Source organism: Saccostrea cucullata, unplaced genomic scaffold (assembly GCF_032062105.1).
Source record: "Saccostrea cucullata isolate Sc308-1 unplaced genomic scaffold, CSIRO_AGI_Scuc_v1 ctg19, whole genome shotgun sequence".
NCBI classification, from domain to species: Eukaryota; Metazoa; Mollusca; class Bivalvia; order Ostreida; family Ostreidae; genus Saccostrea; species Saccostrea cuccullata.
The window spans coordinates 801,425-824,310 of NW_026940018.1; the positions used below are offsets into that span (position 1 = coordinate 801,425).

At 32.0% G+C, this 22,886-nt stretch overlaps 3 protein-coding genes across 3 annotated transcripts; 1 reads left to right on the forward strand and 2 right to left on the reverse strand.

The window, feature by feature from the left end:
- Positions 1-4,398: 4,398 nt before the first annotated feature.
- LOC134254500 (protein Hook homolog 3-like) lies at positions 4,399-8,626 on the reverse strand. Its single transcript, XM_062737010.1, has 5 exons — positions 8,408-8,626; positions 7,281-7,415; positions 7,039-7,101; positions 5,722-5,811; positions 4,399-5,289 (listed from the first exon to the last, which is right to left on the reverse strand). Exons 1-5 carry the CDS (start codon positions 8,558-8,560, stop codon positions 4,597-4,599), a joined length of 1,134 nt encoding a protein of 377 aa, XP_062592994.1. The 5' UTR covers positions 8,561-8,626; the 3' UTR covers positions 4,399-4,596.
- Positions 8,627-8,808: 182 nt separating this feature from the next.
- LOC134254483 (26S proteasome non-ATPase regulatory subunit 7-like) lies at positions 8,809-12,478 on the forward strand. Its single transcript, XM_062736990.1, has 6 exons — positions 8,809-9,082; positions 9,288-9,380; positions 9,832-9,929; positions 10,845-10,925; positions 11,231-11,322; positions 11,768-12,478. The coding sequence occupies exons 1-6, from the start codon at positions 8,908-8,910 to the stop codon at positions 12,210-12,212; spliced, it is 984 nt and encodes a 327-aa protein (XP_062592974.1). The 5' UTR covers positions 8,809-8,907; the 3' UTR covers positions 12,213-12,478.
- A 1,726-nt stretch (positions 12,479-14,204) lies between these two features.
- Positions 14,205-21,223, reverse strand: LOC134254537 (uncharacterized). Its single transcript, XM_062737061.1, has 13 exons — positions 20,980-21,223; positions 20,450-20,618; positions 19,904-20,059; positions 19,008-19,146; positions 18,642-18,744; positions 18,187-18,282; positions 17,908-18,001; positions 17,349-17,426; positions 16,717-16,808; positions 16,210-16,309; positions 15,909-15,977; positions 15,257-15,348; positions 14,205-14,801 (listed from the first exon to the last, which is right to left on the reverse strand). Exons 1-13 carry the CDS (start codon positions 21,120-21,122, stop codon positions 14,726-14,728), a joined length of 1,407 nt encoding a protein of 468 aa, XP_062593045.1. The 5' UTR covers positions 21,123-21,223; the 3' UTR covers positions 14,205-14,725.
- Between the last annotated feature and the right edge of the window lie 1,663 nt (positions 21,224-22,886).

Below are 22,886 nucleotides of genomic sequence, written 5' to 3' on the forward strand. Positions count from 1 at the left end.
AAAGATGATATAATGTTAATTTTGCATAGTTTATTCAAAAATTGGGGCAAAAATTCCCCATGGACTGTGTGTTATTTGCACATGTTGTTGAAATGTGCTCACAAAATTTTTTAGAGAGATAAATCCTAAAACTTTACATAAAGATGTTTGTAAAAGGTTTTTCATATTTTTTTTAAATTATAAAGCTCAAAATTTTTGGTCAAGAAAAAGAACCCAACAGCTAGTGTCTCATTTTTGGACTTTGGATGTAAAAATTACATATTATTAAAATATCAACCTAGGTGGTAAAAAAAACAACAAAAAAGGTGTATATAAATTCTTATAAATGATGTCAATTTTTACCATATATGACTGAAGCATATTTTGTTTTTGCTCATTAATTTCAAATTATGTATACCTTTATGATGTACTGCTCACATAATTATATTTTCGAGGAAAAATAAAATTAAATAATAGAATATTATTGAGCATCTATATATTCTTATGACTTTTGCTGAAGAGCTGCTAATTACACAGGAACACAATACTGAAGTGTCCACTTCATTTCTCTTCAGCTCTTAAGCAACTATATATTTTTTTCATAATAAAATATTTTTGGAGATGAGAAAGTTTTAAGAGTATTATACTGCATAAAATTTTCCTATTTTTTCAAATCCTGTCCATCCTTAAATATATATGTCAACAGGATGAAATGAATTACTCAAAATAGAACTTTAATAAACTTGTAATTACGACATTAACTTAAAAAGCTTCAATTCTTTTCAATCAAAAATTGCAAAAATAGAAGAATTAAGGCAGACTTTTAATACATTGTACTGCTAGAAATATCAGACTTAATCAAATCTTAGATACAGACACACAGACAAATAAAGGATCCTCTATACTGTACTTGTGATTTTTTTTACTTTGAGAAAAGTGTATAGCCTAAAGGAGCATATTTTTATCCCGAATTTGCAATGGAGTTGAAAGGAATAACAAAGTAATTCATCTGTGAGTGTTTGTGGGTGGGGGAGTCTCAAGAGTGAACTGTATGAAACGGATGTGATGTAATTTGCATCAGGATCTGTATGCTTTGCAAGGACATGCTCCGCCTTGCAATGCCCTTGTTTATTATTATACATGTTTTATCAAGTTCACTTTAACATAGATTTCATGCCTTTCTTAGCCCATGAAAATTCTTCAAAGACAATAAGTTAATTATACTGCAAAAGAAAAATTGTGTTTGCTAACTCAAATGGGGGAATAACATACTAGTATGCAAACAAAGTTTTCAATTACTTTTTCTTGGTATGATATAATGTTTAGAACACTTGAATTAATTACAAATTATGTAATACATTTGATATTTCAATTTATTTTATTTATATTAAAATTACTGATAAGTTGTGGAACAGTTTTATTACACAAAAATATCCTGAAATAAGCTAGCTAGAGTAAAGTTAAGATAGGATCCTTAAAATTAAAATCAATTTCCATACATTTTTTTTAAATAGCTAGGTACACATTTCATGACTTCTTAGTACAGTGGATCTTCAGATATCAGGACGCCAGATATCCGTACACTTCAGTTTATGGATGATTATTCATGGGAACATAATTTTTTACCGTTATTTTGTCTCATTTAACTAGCAATTCAGATATCTGGAAGCTTCACATATCCAGACAAATTGACTGGGAACCAAAGCGTCCGGATAAATGAGGCTCCACTGTATATAGTTCTCAATATTTTTAGTATATTATAAATGTCTGTTCTTTGTGCAATACATGTATCTCAATTTATAACAGAATAACAACCACCTTCATGAAAAGGGTACATGTATTTCTCACAAATGCCAAAGGCATTTATTTGAGAATGTCATGGTATTAAATACTCAAGAATCCTTAGAACCCCAAAGGATGACATAGTTTTCCCGCATACAGCTCAACTTCATTATCTTGAATACCCATATCTCAAACAGGGGGATATATCGAAGTGAATTTGCATGCTCAACCAATTTGGTTCTTTATAATTTTTTATCCTGAAAATTTCAAGGTCTCAATCTTAAGAAAGTTTACAGTTATACTAATGCTGATAACATTTTTATTTTTCCATTATTTCTGTTAAACCAATAATAACATTTATGGCAGTCAAATATGTAAGGAAAAAATTTTCCCAGTATCACAACTATGAATTAAAGGAGGCATTTACAAATGCAGATTAATCAGAAAAACAATGTTATCTAACACAAATCAATGCCAGGTATAAGAATTAAGTTTTGTTGGTTTGAAATAAATGAAGGAATCAGTGCATGTTAATTGCCATCCTATATGCCAGCCAATGAAAAATAACTCTTGCCAAATTCACTTGATCTGTATCTAATTAATTTAATTAAGGATACGATTTTGAAATTGAATAAAAATAATTATCAGGAGATAAGATTAATGAAAATAAACTGAGAAGAAGAATTTTGATGCAGTTATTGATTATAATCAGTTGATATATGATACATATACATGTACTGTAAAAGCACAAATATTCATGGAGGGGGGGGGGGTGGTGGTGGTGGTTAAATTTCTTTTATTTTGTTGTTAACAATTATCAACATAGTTTAATCCCACACAAAATTTTATATGACTATACTGTATAATGAATAGGTTTACTTTCAAAAAAATGAAATGAAATTCCCATGAAACTACTTTTGATGACAAATCAACAAAATTTTATCCCCACAGAAAATTGTGCTTCTACAGTTTTTATTGAAAGTAAATATCAAATTGATTACCTTTTTAATTAAAATTTCTTAACTTCACATAGATAACAATGCCTTCGCCATTTATGTACAAGTGTTTCAAGAGTCACAAATTTTGCATTTTATTAAAAAAAAATGAAAAATCTCTTTCTAAATTACTGTAGACGTACTTTTTTTCACGGGGTCATAATTCCATGGAATCTCAATTACCATTTAATCCGCAGGTTGAAAATTACGTGGATTTCTCAGACTGTCACTATATGCCTTGCATTTATAATAAGTACGCTTGGACAAATTTCCGCGGAAAATGTGTGATCGCGTACATAGCATAAATTAATACCATACGGAAAAAAGTACTTCTACAGTACCTCTGATAATTGAATAATGAAAAATAAAAAATATTATCACTTATCTCTGAGGAAAAACAGTTGATGAATTTTTTACTGTAATTGTAATTATTTGAAAAACACATCTAAAAACTATAATTAAAAGCTCTTTGTATTCAGTATTCACAATTTAATAAGGAGAACACTACATGACCAAAATTTTAGCTTCCCATCTGATGCCCTTCATTATAGTATGGCATTATAGTGGCATATAACTAATACTGGAAGAAAATTTTTACAGAATCTGATATGTTGTAAATAGTACTCATGCCTTAGAAATCCCAGGGATCCCCAAATTGAAGGGACAATACATCCTATTCATATGAAATACAGTCAAACCTTGTAAACTCAAACCCCACAGGACCAATAAAAAAACTTTGATATATTCAAGGATTCAAGATATCAATTAAGGGTAATTATAATTCACCTTTAAGAATAAGTGGTTGGAACTTCAAAATCACTTCTACAAATGTATTATCAATGGTATTCGAGAAATTAGTGTTTGAGATACTGAAGTTTAACTGTATTTTTTTTTGCAGTCAAACTGGTTACTCATGATTTGCTTACAATGTATCATTAAAAAGTTAAATACATTGTACTTTATAAAATCATGCTTCAAGTCATCACATCCGACAAAAACAGTTGATAATGGCCTTAAAAACAAAAAAATTAAATTCTGATATTTAAAGCTGTCAATTATTTTTAAAATAATTAAAATAACCTTTGTGATGTGTTAATCAGTCTGTCACACAATGTACTTTCTTATTAATAACTATTTCAAGTCAAGGTCTACATGTAAACTACAATAATGTTTTTTCATTTTAAAAAATAGCCAACCAGAAATAACCAAATGAAAGATGCATAAATATTTTGATTTACCAATACTCCCACATTAATATCTGCAAATATTAAGCAAAATATGTAAATCTATTTCTACTCCATTGTATACTATATTTGAGAAGTAGTAAGCATATTTCTTTCTCATGCAATGAATAATGACTTTATAGTAGCATATGACATATCACTTATGATGATGGCATTTCCATAATACCTGTATTTATTACCATTTGAAACCTAAATACTTCTTGGAATTAAAAATTTCTTTAAAAACAGTGATAGATGCTAAATGAGATGCTTTCTTGTTGTAAAAATAACTTTAATACCACAAAACTCGCTGGTTGTTCTTTTTTCTCTGTACAATAAAAAACCATAAGAGAAGTACATGTATGACCTACATGTCTGACTGGTACATGCATAACTTGCTAAGGTAAACAATAGCCAAGATATTTTCAAAATGTCAAGTTAACCATGCATTGAGTGACATTCTACCTGAACTTAATTTACTAGCTTAATTTACATGAGATACGTAAGAAGTCATGAAGTGGCATGAATATCAAAGGGTGGGGGGGGGGATACCCATTTTCTACCCACGTGGAAAATTGAAACATGGCATTTCATTCAGGGCTAATAGACAGTGATGATCACCTTCTGCCATTGGTAATTGCCTTTAAGGAAGATGGCCTACCTAAATGACTATTGTTTTTAGTGGTCACTGCTTCATCTTTTAGAGTTGGCAGACTACCTGACCCCTTGGCTTTCTGTTTAAGGTCTTCATTTTCATTTTTCACTGTATTTAGCTGTCTCTTTAGCTGCACAAAGTCTTTAAATGTTTTCTGGTGACTATCTATTGCGTACTGTTTTTTGAGTTTTTCTAACTCCTTGAAAACTTTTTGGTACTCCTCGTAGAGTTTCTGTTTTGATAATGCTGTCTGGACCAGCTGTTCTTTTGATGTTTCCACCTCATTTTGCAGTTGTTTGATTATTTTCTCAAAATGTCGTTCTCTTTCATTGGCAATTCCTCTTTCCGTCTGCATTTGAGTAATTTTCACTTTGAGATTTTCAATGAGTTTGACTTTTTCTTCCTCCATCTTGCTGTCTTTCACTTCCTGTTCAAGATGGCTGATTTTGTAGTTCAGCTCAGTGTTCTTTTGAACTAGCTCCTGAACTTCCTGCTTTAGTTCTTTATTTCTCCTGGCAAGTTGTTCGGAATCGTTGTGGTTTAAGAGGTAGAGATTCTTCTGCTCTAAAGCTTCTATTGCTTCTCTCAGAGTATCATTTTCAGTTCTCAGGTCTCTTGAATTCCTAGTTTCTTCATCCAGTTTCATTTGTAGGATCTAAAAATCAATCAGAAAATTGTTTAAAATTTAATAATATGTGCATGTTTCTTCTTGAATTTGAAAAATTGGTCGAGAATATTAAAATGTATGTGTGTGTTTTTAAAATGATGTGATTGTGGATTTTACAGACTAAAAAAAAATTATTTTATGCCACTTGTACAAAAAAAGCCTCTTTTTATAAGACGTTAAAAAAGGCATATTCTTTAAAAATCTGTTTAATTACAAAAGAACCTTGATTCTGTTCCATTATTATGCTAAAGTCAAATGTCTCCCGTAGATCATGGCCTTTGAGAGTTTATTTAATCAATAGTATTTAATAAATGTTAAATCAGTCTAAAATGTTAAGTATTTTTCTTAGTTAAATTCTAATGAGTACCGTATGAACTTTGATGTGATATTCTGATATAGAGATTATATACCAATACTTACACTGACTTTTTCATCCGACTCTGACAGTTTATTCAGTTTACTCAGAAGTTCTTTGTTAATTTTCTCCAGTTCCTGAATCCTTGCCTTGAGCTACATAAAAAAAGAGACCAATAGGCAACATTGCTCACTTGTGTTATTTTACCTTACCCATAAACAAATACGTAAAGAAATGAATCCTATTATTGTAGTCCATTAACTTCTAAACTGTTAAGTCACCCATGTGGTGCAGTGGTTAGTGTGTCTGCACTAGAGTCGCAGAATACGGAGTTGATTTTTACATTGCAGGTTTGAATCCCACAGTGGGATGTGGGGACCGGTCCTTCAGATGAGACTGTATGAATGATCCTGTGTCACAGTAGGTGCTGGCACCTTCCTGATCAATGGCTGTAAGTGCCAAGTATAGGACAAAATTTGCAGCTCTCCAATGGCACGTGGTGGCATCTCAATATGAATGAAAAATTCTCAAAGGGGATGTTAAACAACATACAAACAAAACAAACTTCTATGATTTAAGCATTTTTATATGAGGTTCAATATATAGTAAAACTTGTATAATCCGGATATCACTGATTCCGAAGAAAATGGCTGGATTAGACACCATTCCAGATTAGACAACATTTTAACCTAATTTTAAAATTTAATGAAATGGACTTGGAGTCAACAAACTATAACTGGTAAGATTTTGGATATATGGATTAGACAAATTCGCTGTATGACTGAAATCCTCAGTATTTTGCATTGACAAGACTTAACAATCCTATGCTTAACAATATCAAAATCCTGTATCTGTAGTAAAAGTTAGCCAAAGATTCTTGAGATATGGCCCCACTTTCAAAAAAGTTTATAAACGCTGCACACCAGGAGGTCATCATTTGAACAAACTTGAATCTACACTATGTAAAGAACTTGTTTCCAATTACCCTGGTTACTGGTATTTTGAACTTTTTAAGCCCAGTGGTTATTGAATATTGAGAATATTTTTAAAAGATGCCACAAAAGTTTCTATTTTGAATTAATCCCGCTTGAAAGAGGGGTGGCCCTTCTTTGAACATGCAGATCTGAATCTCCTTCACCTAAGGATGCTTTGTGCCAAGTTTCATGAAATTGATTAATGAGAAGAAGATGAAAATATGAAAACTTCATGACAACAACAATGTTGAGAATGACAAACAAAGGAGTCATATTGTAATCAGAAAACTCACTTTGAGCTTTGGCTCAGGTAAGTTAATAAAAACAATATCTCTTCATTATATACATTTTAAATGTAACCGTTCTTCTACCATATATCTTTCATAATCAAGATTTTAGAACTCTTACCCTGGCAATTTCATCATTATTTCTCTTCTCCATATCTAACTTTTCTTCAATGGCATACATCATCTGTGACAAAAAATTGGAGATAGACAGTGAAAAAATTTAAATCATTTGACTGTCAGATGTTAATTCATATAGTCAGCTTCATATCCATAACAAAAGTCTTGTGTTTATTTATAGTTTTTAACTTATGGAGATCAACTGGTTATGTTTCATTCTACTGCTTCCCATGAGTATACTGTCACCTCATTCTTATGCTTCTCTGCCATCATAGCATTGATCTCGTCCGCTCTCTTCAGGTACTGCTCCTGTATCTTCTTGATCCTCTCCTGACTCTCTTCTGCAAGGGCATGTAACTCTGCACATTTTAATGTCTTCAGCTAGAAAAAAGGTAAGGAAAAAAGTTGGAATGTGTTTCAGATCAGGAGAAATTTTAGAAGAAAATAATCAAAAGCAACTGTTCTAGAGAGCTGTACTATTGACAGAGACATTGACTTTTAATGATCATTCCTGCTTCACAATTTGACCCCACTCCAGTCTCCAGCATTTTGAATTTTTTATGCCCTCTGCTCATACATCATCTCAAGCTATGGACCGGAGCCATAGCTCTTTATGCTAGAATGGGAGAGGAATTTGTACATTAATATATTTTGCCAAGGTTTTCAATGCTTTTCATAATCCCAAATAATATACATGTATACACATTGTATACAGAGAGAGCAAATATATATGATAGGTAATAAAAAATGCAGCTTTAGGCAACTCAACTCAACTCTGTACCATCAGAAACTTTATCTCATCAAGAAATTTTATCATTTAATGAGATCATATGATTAGTACAAGATCCGATAGTGATTATCCAAGTGTGACATAATTTGATTCCAAAAATGTACTACACTATACATCATAACAACAAGCCACAAAAAATCATGAATGATAATAATTGATATCCCTATCTGAGGTGTCTGTCACTTCTTAATGCTCAATTCCTTGTAAAGTTTGATCTTGTTGTTGAAAATATACTAGCTGAATAAAAGAGTACTTTTCAATGGAAAATTCAGGGGGGTACCTACTGAGTGAAGGAACCCCTTTTCAAAGCCTCAAAACATAAACATAATTTTTGAGATACAATGCCAAAAATGACCCCTTGGTACTGTATGACATTGTGAAAGGTGTGCCCTATTGTTAATCTCAGCAAGATGGGTACATGTATAGGGACTAATATTTTGGTCTGACGTCTACTACCCAGATGCTGATGGGTAGTGGACGCCAGACCAAACTTTTATTCCCTACCCATCTTGCTGAGATTACCATATTGTGTGTCAATTTAAAGAAAATAAATAGGAACCTTCAAAACTCTGTATCAAAATACCTCATATTCTTCAATTTTCTGCTTCAACACTTTGTTCTCTTCTGCTATTTCTTTGACAAACCCTAGGGTTTCTATATGCTTTTTGGTCAGTCGTTCATCTTGATCATGCATGTTTTCCCTAGGAATACGATTCGAACTGTAACAATTCTGCATTTTTATCAAATAAAAGTATAAAAGACAAAAACACGTTAAAAAGTCATTGCTTAGCAGCTGTCAACAATTGAGGACGAATAACAACTTCCGGTTTAATACTGTTCATAAAAAGTAGTCCAAAAATTTCGCAATAGAATAACAATATGAAACAAAATTTTGTGATAAATTGAAGATGTTCTATAGTAAAATATCAGAATAATAATCAAAAATGTTGATATAAGTATTATATGCAGACGTGCCCAATAATACTCACACCGGAAGTTGTTCTGCTTTCATTTTTGCGAAAGTTGACGAGTCACCGGCGTGACAAAAATATTTTAAAGTAACTTCTCTAGTTAACTTTCAACATGCCTGTCAGTGATCCGAACAAAATTTCTAAAGTTGTTGTCCATCCCCTAGTTCTTTTAAGTGTGGTAGACCATTTTAATCGTATGGGAAAGGTTGGAAATGCAAAGAGAGTTGTCGGTGTTTTGTTAGGCGCAAACAGACAAGGGATTCTGGATGTTTCAAACAGCTTTGCAGGTTTTTATTATCTAATTAATTTGAGATCATGTGAACAAATTTAAAAACACGTTTATCAAAACCAAATTGAGTTCTTTATCAAAGTCACATGACATCAAAATTCTCGAATGAGTGAAAAAATAATGTTGTAAAATGTGTAATTTATAATAGGCTAATTATAATTTTTTTAACAACATGCATGGGTTATTAATTTCTTTACTTTTAGTTCCCTTTGATGAAGATGATAAAGATAAGACTGTATGGTTTTTGGACCATGACTACTTGGAAAACATGTATGGAATGTTCAAAAAAGTCAATGGTAAGAATATTTCAGCAGGTTCATAGAAACTGACTCTTCAGACCACATCGTTGAAATGGCGATAGCATCCTTTTAATGATGATTCATTTGTAGAAGGAACATTTCTTTACTGATCTCTCGTGTTTTGGAAGTCAGATCCGCGAAATAAAGTTGTAAAATGAGTCGCGACACTATCTGGTGTCGTTGAATTCCCACTATTCAATATGGCCTCGCTCTGACTCTCCCCTGTATATCGCAATATAAAAGTGGAGGTAGAGGCAGAGGAATCTTGGATTATTATTATCCCAATATACATAAAGAGATCTGAATGCTCTTTAACATCCAAGAGCAGGAGGCTGTTTGTGTCAGAGGTTTATGAAATCTTATTCTACATGTATGTTCAAGAATTTAGAGAAAAATTATATGTAAGTTATTTTTCTATTGAAAACTACTCTGCGTTTTTGTTTTTCAGCTCGTGAGAGAATTGTGGGATGGTATCACACAGGCCCAAAGCTTCACCAAAATGATGTAGCCATCAATGAACTTCTGAGACGGTACTGTCCCAATTCTGTAAGTATTTTTTAAATTTTCCAGAGTGATTCTGTGGTCAAAAGTTGACTAATTAATATTTACTATGCAAGACAGGTAGACTTAACCATTCTTGCATCAGTAAAAGGAGCACCCCTTATATGCATACTGTCATTCTCTGACAATTGGTTAAAATGACTTTTTTCAAGCAGAATTTTGAAACTTTCCTTTTGAAATGGAACAGTGAATGAAAAATAAAAACACAAAATGAAAATATCCTTAATTATTGTAAATCCCTCCTCTGCAGGGCTCTACATTAACTTTTTTCCCTACTTGTCCATTCGGACAAAAGACCAAGATATTTACTTGTCCGAACTTCAACTTCACTTGTCCGAAAAAATTTTCATTGAATATCTTATTCTGTCAACTTGAAAACTATTACATAAATGAAAAAAAATTAAACGTGCTTGATTTATTAGTCTTGTTATTGTTAAAAAAGACAAACACATATAAAACAAAATTTTATCTACACAACCTGACCTGACAACAACATAAATGTTTGCAAGTGAATCTGTAATTCAATCAGATTTATTCCAAATCGGCAAACATCGCAAGATCCACGCCATGCAATGGTATGGATGCAATTAGTGAATATCGATCCCGATCAAGTGTAAACTTCAACTTACATAGCGATTGATATCGGGATCGAAATTCGGGTTTATGTACTGCTTCCGTTTGTATTCGATAAACCATAGACCTAATTCGTTTTAGGTCTATGGATAAACTTATCAATTAAATCAATAGTTGTTTTTTTATTATTATTCAAAGACTTCTTTACATGAAAAATCACTTGTCCAATCGGACAAGTGCCCAGCAATATTCACTTGTCCGTAATTGTTTTTCATTGGTACCGGACAAGCGGACAAGCGTTAATGTCGAGCCCTGCTCTGTTTGCAGGTATTAGTTGTTATAGATGCCAAACCTAAGGACCTAGGTCTGCCCACTGAGGCCTACATAGCTGTAGAAGAAGTCCATGATGTAAGTTCATTTTATTTGTTAACTATTCCACTAGGAAACAGTTTGATTGTGCTATTTGTAAGAGATCTTCCAGATGTAGACTTTGACATAACAGTTCAAGGATAAGGGTTAACCATAATGGAATAAAGCTTCTAATTCATTGGATTTCAATTACACCCAAGCTCATTTTTTTAAAAAAACATAAATGCTAATGATGATGGAAATGTAGATGATGTAGATAAGATTTTCTCATAAAAGTTTCTATGCTATTTATTACACAAACTTTTCAGTTAGAGCAGGTAATCGTTTATATGTGTGTGTTACAGGATGGGACCCCCACTAGTAAGACCTTTGACCACGTGCCCAGTGAGATCGGGGCCGAGGAAGCAGAAGAAGTAGGAGTGGAGCATCTTCTAAGGTGGGATAATCATAGGAATCTTGATTAAATTTGTGTTTCAATCAGAGAGCAAATGAAAAAGCAAAATGAAGCTGAATTGTCAAGTGGTAATTTGATGTCTCTTGTCACCAAACATATTTTTACATTCTTACCTTCTTCAAAGCCATGGGCAAGATTTTTTAAAACTCGATACAAAGTTACCTTGTTCTGAGGGGAATTTTCTTTAGAATTTGATAAACTCAGAGGAAAGCTTCATATTTAGGTATATTTAGTGCAGTTAAAAAGTGTCCTTAATCTAAGTTATCACAATATAAAGATTTGCCTTTACGTAAAGCATTTTTTTCCCATATTATTGTTCCAGCACCCTGCTTTAAAAAATGTCAAACTAAAACTTGGTATGTTGAAAGTATTTATGAAAATAGAATTTTAATATTAAAAGATGTGATGTAAATGTTGTCTTTTCCAGAGATATCAAGGATACCACAGTAGGATCTCTCTCACAAAGAATCACCAATCAGCTGATGGGTCTAAAAGGTCTCCACGGCCACGTAAACGATATCAATGGTTACCTCCAGAAAGTGACGTCCAAACAACTACCTGTCAATCATCAGATTATCTACCAGTTACAGGACGTGTTTAACCTACTTCCTGATGTTAACCTACAAGACTTCGTTAAATCAGTTTACGTTAAAACCAACGATCAAATGTTAGTGGTGTATTTGGCTTCCCTCATTCGTTCCATTATTGCTCTACATAACCTCATCAGTAATAAGATTCAGAACAGAGATGCCGAGAAAAATGAAGGGAAAGACTTGTTGAAGGAAAAGAAAAAGGAGGCAAAAGAATCGGAAAAGAAAGACGGAGAAAAAGAATCTGATAAAAAAGAAACGGCAAAGGCTGCAAAGAAGTAGTGGAATATGTTTAATTTTCTGTATTACATGCAAATCAGTTAAAATTTGCACTGATATAATTGAGAGAGGAAACAAAAATCATTTAAGATATCTTCTTATTGTGCAAAGATATTTTTTGTCAGTGGACATAGAAAAAGTGACAAGAGTTGTATGTTCTAAACATATGGATCTGAGTTATTTCAGGTGTAGAGCAAAAATTTGATGATAACAAACATTTTATTACAACCTTTGTGTATATAATTAGAATAAATTGACAAAGAATTGTATTAATTTTTGTTTTGTATTTTCACAAAGTGAACAAAAAATATTATTTCATTTAAAATACATGTAATTTCAGTACTACTGATACCATGGTACCTTATGATCAATGTACTAAAAGGATTGGACCTTAGCACTATCTTTATTTCAAATTACCTTTTATGAATAAGTATCAATTTTGAATGATGTGTACATTCTTTGAAATATGGATTTAAAATAATTAATTTTATATTACCTGATACTCTTTTTATATTATTGCTATTTTAAATTATTTATTTTTTTTTGCTGCCTTAATGCTGTTAAAAAAAGAGTCCCTGAAAAAACTTCTTATTGTAAATTTAGAAGAAAAATGAGAGAGAACACTTTAATTAGGAAAATTACATTGTCCCTATATCTTTTAAAACATAATGCAACAACATTCATATTATAAAACGCTTAAATCTTTTTTTAAAAATACATATTTAATTTAGTTTTGCATTCAAATTTTGTAAAGGAGAAATATTAAAAATAATTTATCTTCATATATTTAAATAAAAAAAATGTAATCAAGTAAAACCTTACAGATATAGCCGCACCCTTGTATTTCTACCCCTCAGCGGGGCCCTTGCTGACTGGTCAGTTTTCTAGTTTCATTTAAAATACATTTAATTTCAGTACTACTGATACCATGTTTTATTAAAAGGTAAATACCTATATCTACATTAATTTTATATTTGACAGAAAAAATTGAATTACATTGTCCCTATATCTTTTAAAACATAATGCAACAACTCATATTTCGATGTACTAGTTTTGCATTCAAATTTTGTAAAGGAGTAATTTACTAGTAAGAAAAAACCTTACAGATATAGGCCAGGGGTTACACTGTCCATGTTTTATTGTATACCCTATATCCATTTTGACAGAAAAAATTGGTTTTTCCAACAGACTGGAATAATCTTAACCAGTATGTTTGACTTTGGGTTAATTTTGTTCCTTGTCTTTTTTCTTATGCCTCATTTCAGTATTATTCACTCAAGTAGAGACATCACCATAATCCGTAGAAGTGCTTTAAATTTAGATCTTGTTGGCAATCAGGCCATTGAGCATTGAGTTTGGTAGTCTTTTTGCAAGTCAAAGCACAGCAAATTACCAGGAAGTGTGTATATGACCATTTTGTGTTGTAAAACATCTAGATGATAAGAGGAAAAGAAGAAAATTCTAAGCTTCTTTTCGATTGTTATCTCATACATGTGTGAACCAAACAGATTGCACATTGCCATCCCTCTTTATCCTCATCATTTGATTAACTCTTTCACAAGAAAAACTCTCAACATGCTTCTTTAAAAATTTAAATAAATTTAATACAAAGGCAAAACAATATAAAATGACAAAAAACAAAGAAAATGTATAATTTAATATTTTGTATAAAAAAGTAAACCTTGAATTTGAAGATATAAATTTCTGTAATCAATACAGATTTTAAAAGGTTCAGTGCATAAAAAATGTATAATATAAATTAAATATTTTATTTAAATCACTAAACCATGTTTTTAAAGATTTAAATTTCTACATTAATTAATACAGATTTTTAAAAAAATGTTTGATACATTTAAAAGTAACCCTTTACAATTATTTGTACATTTATATCTATTCTGAAATGAAAAAAAAAAAAACAAATAAGCAAATATGAATATCTATCTAAATAAATCTTGCATATCTAAATAGTTCTTGCAAGAGATTTCTCATATCTGTCCAAAATCAAAAGTACACATCTTTATATTTGAATAAATTAATTGAAAAAGAGAAGGTTTGAAGATATAATTCATTAAGATACCCTCTTTAGTTTGCATTTAGTAAAATTCCAGTACGAGAAATATTCTTTTCTTTCCTTTTTTTGTTGTTGTTTTTTTTTTTTATATGTATGCCATCATGTTAATCAAAATTAATATAATTACACATTGCACATACTAGGCCCCATCTTTGCATTTCAGACTGAAAGAATTATGCTTTTATGTTACAGTCAATCATGGCTGGTGTCTGAAGTAACATCAGGTGGTAGATTTGGAATAAGGTTTTTCTGGTGTATAACATATAAGGATCTGAGGCTGTCACTTGTGACAATGGAACATTGTCTTCTTTAGTGCTGCACACAGTTTAAAATTTTCCAATGCTCCCAAATTCCTGTGCTAAAAGCTAAGGGACTTGAAAATATGTCTTCCTCGGTGTGCAAACAATTCAAACTCTTTTGAATCATTTGATGTTCCCTGCAGCTTTTACTTCTTTAAGGAGGCCTCATAACATTTGACGCTAATCCTGTCTGTTTCATTGTTCTCTTCCAAGAATTGTTTCCTGAAAGATTTAAGAAACAAGAAATGATAAAGAATTATAAAATGCAACCAAAGAGGCAATATTAATTTAGTTATTACTAATTTGATTTCTTTGTACCATTAAGATTAATTTATTACTTTATTCTATGTCCAGTTTGACCATGCAATGACCTTTGATCTAGTAAGCTCAAAATCAACATCAAATGTATTGAACCAGACTCCTTTTTTACTCCATCATTAACCCTCATTTTCATTGAGAAATTTAAAATGGTGCAAATTCAAAGAGTCAGAGTTATCTCTCTTTTAACATAAAAATAAATTGATGCATAGTGTAGAAAAAAGTTCCAAGTTCAGAAGAGATATCATTGTTGCCATAAAATTTATGGCTGCATATTTCTAAACCCAAGTGTAAATGTTTCTTTCTAGAATGAGTACAGTACTTAAGACACCAGCAACAGGTACATGTAAATGTCTTACCATGTAACAGGGTACTTGTCAATCATATTGTCCCATGTGAAATCTACTTCAAACTTGCTCAGAGCCCAACTTAAAAATTTGTTTGCAAGATTCTGCAAAGATAGAAAAATGTGTTCTTTGTGTACACATTTTATGTTTAAGAAAAGAAAATAATGAAAAACACAGCAACAAGTACATGTAAATGTCTTACCATGTAACAGGGCTTTACTTGTTAATTTCTATATATTCCATATCGGCCATTTTGTCCCATGTGAAATCTGAACTTCAAACTTGCCTAGTGGTTCTTGAGAAGAAGATTTTTAAAGATTTTTCCTATATATTCCTATGTAAAACTTTGATCGGCCATTTTGGCCCCACCCTACCCCCGGGGGTCATGATTTGAACAAACTTGAATCTACACTACCTGAGGATGATTCCACATGAAAGTGGTTCTTGAGAAGAAGAGTTTTAAAGATTTTTCCTATATATTCCTATGTAAAACTTTGGTCGGCCATTTTGGCCCCACCCTACCCTCAGGGGTCATGATTTGAACAAAGATTCTGCAAAGACAGAAAACAATATGTTCTTTGTGTACACATTTTATGTTTAAGAAAAGAAGATAATGAAAAAACATATTGACAAAATAAATTAAAAACAGAATCGCCATAACAACCTTCCAATCCTGAGTTGTTTGGTCGTCAAGTGACAGCCATTTTTGAATCTCATCCATTCTTTTTTCCATCTGCTCAAAGGAAATAATGAATATCAAATGTTTCGACAAAAATGTCATATATATTGAATTATTCATCTTTTTTTCATATTTTCTACTGTAGTTATTTTGATAATATATCATTTCCCATAAATTCAAAGTAAAAATTAATGCGTCCAAGTGGTTTCTGGGGGAAAACAGGTCATACATTTTTTCTGCAAAGCCCACAATGCAAACAATGTTAAAATATCCTTGCAAATCTGACCTTATTTTGGATCCTTGGTAGAGAAAAAGGTTCCGTCTGCTTTTGTTTAATGGTACAACCTGATCGTAATTTCTCCCTTATTGCTCGACACATTATGTACCTGAAATTTAGACTTCTTTTGAATACATGTACTACAGGCAATATTGGATAAAACCAAAAAACAATATGTGTATTACTCTATTAATATTTCATATCCTTAAGATTCTGGGGAAAAAATAACAAATATGTTTGAGGATTTTGATATTTTACAAATAGAGTGTGAAATATCTCACAAATTAATAATATTTAACAGTGCTCTTAAACAAAAATGTTGAAAGTTGATGAGTGGAAAATTTTAAAAGTTTTAGTTGTCAATTTCTCCATATTTCCACACGCACTGTCAAAGCTTCCCCTTTTATAGTGGTTCTACAGAATTATAGTCTAATTAATTCATAAAATGTTGTTAATATAAGCAAACAAGAAATGAATAAGTTTACATTAAATAAGGATAACTCTATAAATATTTACCAAACAGTTTTCGTCTTTAAAAGTCCAATAACTTCTCCCTGTTGGTCCATGAAATAAAGGACTTCTCCCTCACAATCAAACTCTCGTCTTATCTAAATTCACAGAACAGAAATTATCTCACCTCCTCATATGCTTTTCTTTAGGTATTTGTTATTTTGAAAAGAAAAATGAAAGCATTTAATATAGTGTCCTAATAATGGCTGAAAATAACTAGAAAACTGACTGTCTTACAAAGCCAGAATCAGGAGTATGTTTTTGTTTTATTAATCTTGACCTTTTGACCCTAATCTTTGAGCAGGTGGCCTAAAAAAAATTGTGTTTCACCTGAACATGCATTAATATGATACAATCATGTTGAAGAAACATATTCTACAACACAAAAGCTGAATGATTATTAATATGAGAAAATAATATACAAAACTGACTTGGACTTGTGAGTAATTGATCATCAGTCTATTGTTACTAACTTATGGGTACTGTCATTATATCACAACAAGCTGACAGACAGATGGACACAGTGATAGCTACATCATCATTTTGATCCAAGGCTCTTGATGACCTGAGCTAACCAAACATAACATTATAGTTCTAGATTTTCCTTAAACATTTTCTACACAGTTATCTGCCCTTACCTTTGTCATTCTGTCATCTAAATCTGAGGTGGATATGATGTCATAAGATACACCAGACAACCCCAAAGCATTGGCAATCTGAAATACAGAGACAAATAGAGATAAATAACCCCAAAGCATTGGCAATCTGAATTACAAAGGAGTAGATTCTATAAGGGGGTCAGTAATTCAAAATCAATAGATGCATTTCCTCTCTCTTTGCCTTAATTTTGTTGCCATGTGACAAATATAGAGCAAAGTGAGGGGCATGACTTACGGTAAGACATACAATTTTTGAAAACACAAATTTATACTTTTATTAGAAAATTTACAAAATACATTCATATTTAAATGCTTCAATGTTGCATATGTTACTACGAAATGATAAAATTCATAGAAATATTGCATACAACTTATTGTCAGCACATTATACATGCAAAATGGATTTTCTGTTGAATTGTGAAAATAGAGGAATAGTGTGACCACTTGATTAGTGAGGATGACATGAAAATACTCTTTTTTTTGGTTTTATTTTTACTAGAAACCTTTTTGTAAACTGATGGGATTTTATAAAACATACCTCTATACCAATATGAGGAGGAATCGCTCCCAAACAATCATCATCTCTGGGATTTAAATCAAACTTTGTCCAGGTGATGAATTTTAGCTCTGGACTGAAAAAAAACATAGGAATTGCTGAAACCACAAAAAGCAAAGGGACCAAAAAAAGAGAAGAAAATGAAAGACAATTAAGGAAAAAAATATGAAAATTGCCTGAGAAACTTACAAATAAAAAATTATTTATAATTAAAAAACAATTCTTATACATGTACACTGTACATGTATATAAAACAGATACCCAGAGAGGTAGGACAAATCAACGATGTGTTGATGATCAGGGGCCAGGATTTCAAATACTGCTGTATATCCACTCCAAGCCATGAACTCTAACAGCCTGGTCAATAGAAATAAAATCATGTGGTTCTAAGATTTCGTGCTCACCACTTTCTGAATGAAATATGGTACAATATATTAAGAAAGTGCTTAGTAATGAACCCTTAAATACTTAAAATGAACTGATCAACATGATTTATTCCATTCATTTTAATAAACATTACATGTAACCTGAAATCTTTTTAACTTCATGAGCTGTCAAATGCCTAAGTAAACCATTCTGAATTCATTATAACAACTCCCCCAATAGGGTTTTTATTAAAAAGATTGAAAAGTCAACAGGTGGTACTTTTAAAAAATAAGACATACTTTGTGGAGTAGTTTTTATCAAATGTGTTATTGAAGGGGGATAACTTCTACCTGTGTTTAGCATCCTCTCCCATTTTGTCCAAGGAATCAACAACTGTCTCACAAACTTCTCTAGCAATACGGAATCTTGGTTCTCCATACTTCTGTATATCTTCTACAGGTGAATATAAATACACAGTTACATACATTCCACTCAATACAAAACTTTTCTGTTTCAGGATTTAATGTTTCATGTGTCTGAACCATTTTCTTATGATTATTCAAAAACATTGATTTCTTTCTAAACATTTGAAAACACGTTCATCAAAGATTTCGGAAACTGAACACCTTTAATGATGACAATCTATATTCTCAAAGCAAAATGATCCGTATTTTGTTTACTGAAATGTTACAATTATAAAAGTAACACCTTCCTACCTTTCTTCCTGAACATCATGTGTACATTCTTAGATCCACCACACATAACGTACTCCCCATCAATCATACAACAGCTGAGGTGGGCTGCCTCCCCATTGGCTTTCTTTGTGGCTATGATTTTTTCAGCTTCTTGTATAGGCTAAATTCAGGTAACATATAAAATCAGTGTGCTATCATACATTAACGCACTAATCTCTAGACTCTGTTTTAAGCTTTGGAAAAAAAGGATGATAATTCAAATAAGATGTGTTTGTGAAACACTGATGTCTGCAAATGGCAGCTTATAGCCAAGCTAAAAAATTCTTCAGAATCATATTTTAACTCCAATGTCAAGGTCAAGAGTTAGCCAAAGAAAGGCCATGTCACAAGTAATGAACAAGTGATACATGTATAGGAAAGCCCTAGCACCAACCATTCAAAAGTTAGCTTAAGTTTTTGGGGACAAACTACATGCCCTCGCAAATCTTCAATTACCGTAAATGTATAATATTTAGCATGTATGTGTGGTGGAAATTGAAATTACGAACTAGTTAGCGGAAATTTGGTTTAGCGTATCTCATAAAATTCTTCTTTATTTGCATATGTACATGACATTTAGCATTGTACTTGAATTAGTGGAACTTGCTTTCTGCCAAAAGCGCTAAAAAGAATACACAGCCAAATGTAATACGTTTATAGTATTAGAGTACAATAATCAAACAATACATGTTACTCATCAAAATATAAAATAGAATATGCACTGAATCAAGTATAAAGAGAATGACAGCCAGACAATCAAAAAGACAAATAAAACAATGACCATAATGAAAATTTCTTTTGAAAGCAAGAAGAAAATATCCTTAGTAGAGCAGGGTGAATCTTATATTATGAAGCTAATACTCTCAAGTGGTATTTACTTTCGTAAAATATTTCTTCCAAACCAAGTTGTCTCCCATGTCTCTATCATCATCATCACCCAGGCCTCCTGTAAATTTCTTCATCGCTTGTAGAACACACCGGGTGCCGGCCTCTGGTCCCTTGTCTATGTGTAGAAAGCTGTTTCCCCGTGCTACCTACAAAACACCAACAAAGAACACAAGGATACAAGTTTTATCTTATACTTGTAGTTTAGCCATATTTTCAATTTTGATTTGATACTAGAAATATATGTCTTCAGTTCATTTGATTAAAGGTTGCACCTTGAACATTTTGATATATTTTAAGAAACAAATACAAGTGAGGCCAAAGTCAAGCCCCCCTCCCCCATCCAGAGATCATTCATCCCAAGTTTTCATGGGAGAATGATTATTTTTGATTTTATTAAGTGTATTTTATTGAATTACAATCAACTGGATCAGATGTAAGTAGATTGTCAACTGCAAGATTGAAGAATTTTTTAACATTGATCTCAAAATATATAACGGAGAAAAAACTTCCCATATGTGCATTTTTGAAACACAAACCCTTTTTCTGATTTCCTTGTTTTTATCATATATGGCATCATCTGGACCACGTCTAGCGAACACTTTGACATCAATTATTTCCCCTTCCAATCCATTAGGAAGTACTCCTATAGGTATTCCAGCACTGATGACTTTTAAGTGGTTTTCATGTCTGGCCCATCTCAACCAACTAAATCAAGAGAATTTATGTTTATAGTTACATGCATTTATTAAAACTCCATTGATTCTTCGATCAGAATCGAAAATTAATTCATTCATGAACACAAGTATATATTTACAGTCCTAAGAAAAAAAAACCCTTTCTATAAATAGAAAAGGGACTTTTTTACCCAAGGGCATTAAAAAAAATGTGATTCAAATTATCAAAAGTAAATCGTCACACAGGAAATTAATTTTAAAAATCTTCGGGAAAACTAACAGTGCTTCAAGTTATACTATCTTGGCGTATCACCATATGCTTGTATTGCCCTGCATGATGCAAATGATAGGAAATAACTATTTTATCTCGGTTTGAACAAAGAATGACCTACCTCTCTGTGGCTATTTGATTTGCTTTTACATCCTTCGTGGAAGATATGGACAATAAATGTTGTCTTACATCTTTACACAATGGGTTTCCTTCTAATCTAGAAGAAATGTGATCTATAATATCCTCAACTTTGCAGTCCGCCATCGGCCTGCTTGTTTACTTTCAGTTTTGGGATCCGATCGGAATACCTCAGTACTTTTCATTCGTAAAGATTAAAAACCCTCGATCGTTGCTAATATCAACACGTGCTTGTAAACAGAGACAGAGACCAGGTTAAAACATTATATTAAATAAATAAAAAAATTGTGAACCTAATGTACATGACACAACTATGTTTTGATTTGGGTTTTTTTTCTGCATCTTGTTGAAAAGGAGGGTGGGGTGTTATTGATGTCATGCCCCGCAGTCTAGACCCCCCCCCTCCCGGGGGGGGGGGGGGATTTATCAGTTAACTGTGTCACCCTTTTCCTTTTTCATGATTTTCTTTCTATTTGAAATCACTTTAGCTTTGAAAAGTAAGCATTATCCCACTAGAACGAAGGCACGAATAACTGCATCTATAAATCATATCAAAAGCATGACAGCACCTGTATGCAAAACACTCGCTTTTTTCCAGACTGCAATAGAATAATAAATAGAAGCAGTTTGTCACCACAACATTGATAAACAATATTGATGGATGTTTCTATAATAGAAAGTCAGGCGCCCAACCTTACTAAAAAAGGATTCCACTACATAATTAATATAGGGCTGGTAGAAACGGGCTTTATCAGTTTGTGTATAAGGAGGGTCAATGGACATGGGTTTATAAGTATTGTGAAACTTTGGATATATTTATATGTTTTACTTCTCATCTCAGTCAGCAATGAAGAAATTCTAATTGCCTATTAGAACAAATAAGTAATTTGTTTTCCTTGGACACCGCGGTAATAATTTTAAACTAGTAACCTGCACAAAGAGACCATGTGGCATTTGTGACCCTTTTCCTTTCTCCATTGGATGGTCTACTAATACAATTTGTACATATATCCTAGCGTCAATAAAAAGGGGGATATACCTAAATAAAGAGGAGAAATACCATGCATTTTAAAATCTGTTTTGACATTTATCAGGATTATCATGATTGGGTTTATTTCGCATGGATGCAAAGCTTGTTATATACTTCTACTAATTGTAGCAATAATGTATACATACACTTTTAAACCGAAAAGCAATAAAGAGAGTTAGAGTCGTGATATAGTGAGACCAGATTAAGTACGTTAGTGATCACTTCAAGTATTCCGGGCACCATTTTCATATTGATGACATTCTTTAAATGGTCAAATCGCCTTACTAAATTGTCAAAGTAACATTTGACACACATCATATAGGACAGAGAGTTTTTGTTGCTTATTGCATTCCGTGAAAACATTTTTAAATAATCAGGCCCGTATAGGAAGAATTTCAGTTAATTTCAATATATATTTAGTTTAAAATGAAAAACAAAACAAAAACAAAAACAAGCAAACAAACGAACAAACAAACAAACAAACAACAGGCATATTTTGAAAGTTCATTGAAAAAGTTGGAAAAAAAAAAAAAAAAAAAAAATTAAAAAGTTGAACAACCTATGATAGTTCTCTCCTATTTCAGTTAATGGGGGGGGGGGGGGGGGGGGGGGGCCAACTTTTTCAAAGCCAACTTACTATATATTTCCTTGATATCACTATACTATGGTTATAACCTGGGGGGCCAACCATCCTATCAATGAACATTTACTATAGTAAAGGTTATCCTTTGAAAAGAACAACAACAAAAAATAAAGGCATCAGAACGTGTCATGGATACAGAAATATTTGAGAAAATACTTTTAAAACGCTAAGTACTACTCCTACAGTTTTGTTCTGATTTTAACTATGAAACATGTCA

Bases quoted from the DNA above. Each gene is read 5' to 3' on its own strand.
- LOC134254537 (XM_062737061.1), bottom strand. From the start codon at position 21,122: ATGGCGGACTGCAAAGTTGAGGATATTATAGATCACATTTCTTCTAGA. The intron at 20,619-20,979 runs GTAGGTCATTCT...CTCTTGATTTAG, and splicing joins AATCAAATAGCCACAGAGAG to TTGGTTGAGATGGGCCAGAC. The intron at 19,147-19,903 runs GTAAATACCACT...ACCTGAATTTAG, and splicing joins GGAAGAAATATTTTACGAAA to CCTATACAAGAAGCTGAAAA.
- LOC134254483 (XM_062736990.1), top strand. From the start codon at position 8,908: ATGCCTGTCAGTGATCCGAACAAAATTTCTAAAGTTGTTGTCCATCCC. The intron at 9,083-9,287 runs GTTTTTATTATC...CTTTACTTTTAG, and splicing joins TGTTTCAAACAGCTTTGCAG to TTCCCTTTGATGAAGATGAT. The intron at 9,930-10,844 runs GTAAGTATTTTT...CTCTGTTTGCAG, and splicing joins GACGGTACTGTCCCAATTCT to GTATTAGTTGTTATAGATGC.
- LOC134254500 (XM_062737010.1), bottom strand. From the start codon at position 8,560: ATGCAGAATTGTTACAGTTCGAATCGTATTCCTAGGGAAAACATGCAT. The intron at 5,812-7,038 runs GTAAGAGTTCTA...TTTTTTATGTAG, and splicing joins ATAATGATGAAATTGCCAGG to CTCAAGGCAAGGATTCAGGA. The intron at 5,290-5,721 runs GTAAGTATTGGT...ATTGATTTTTAG, and splicing joins AGTCGGATGAAAAAGTCAGT to ATCCTACAAATGAAACTGGA.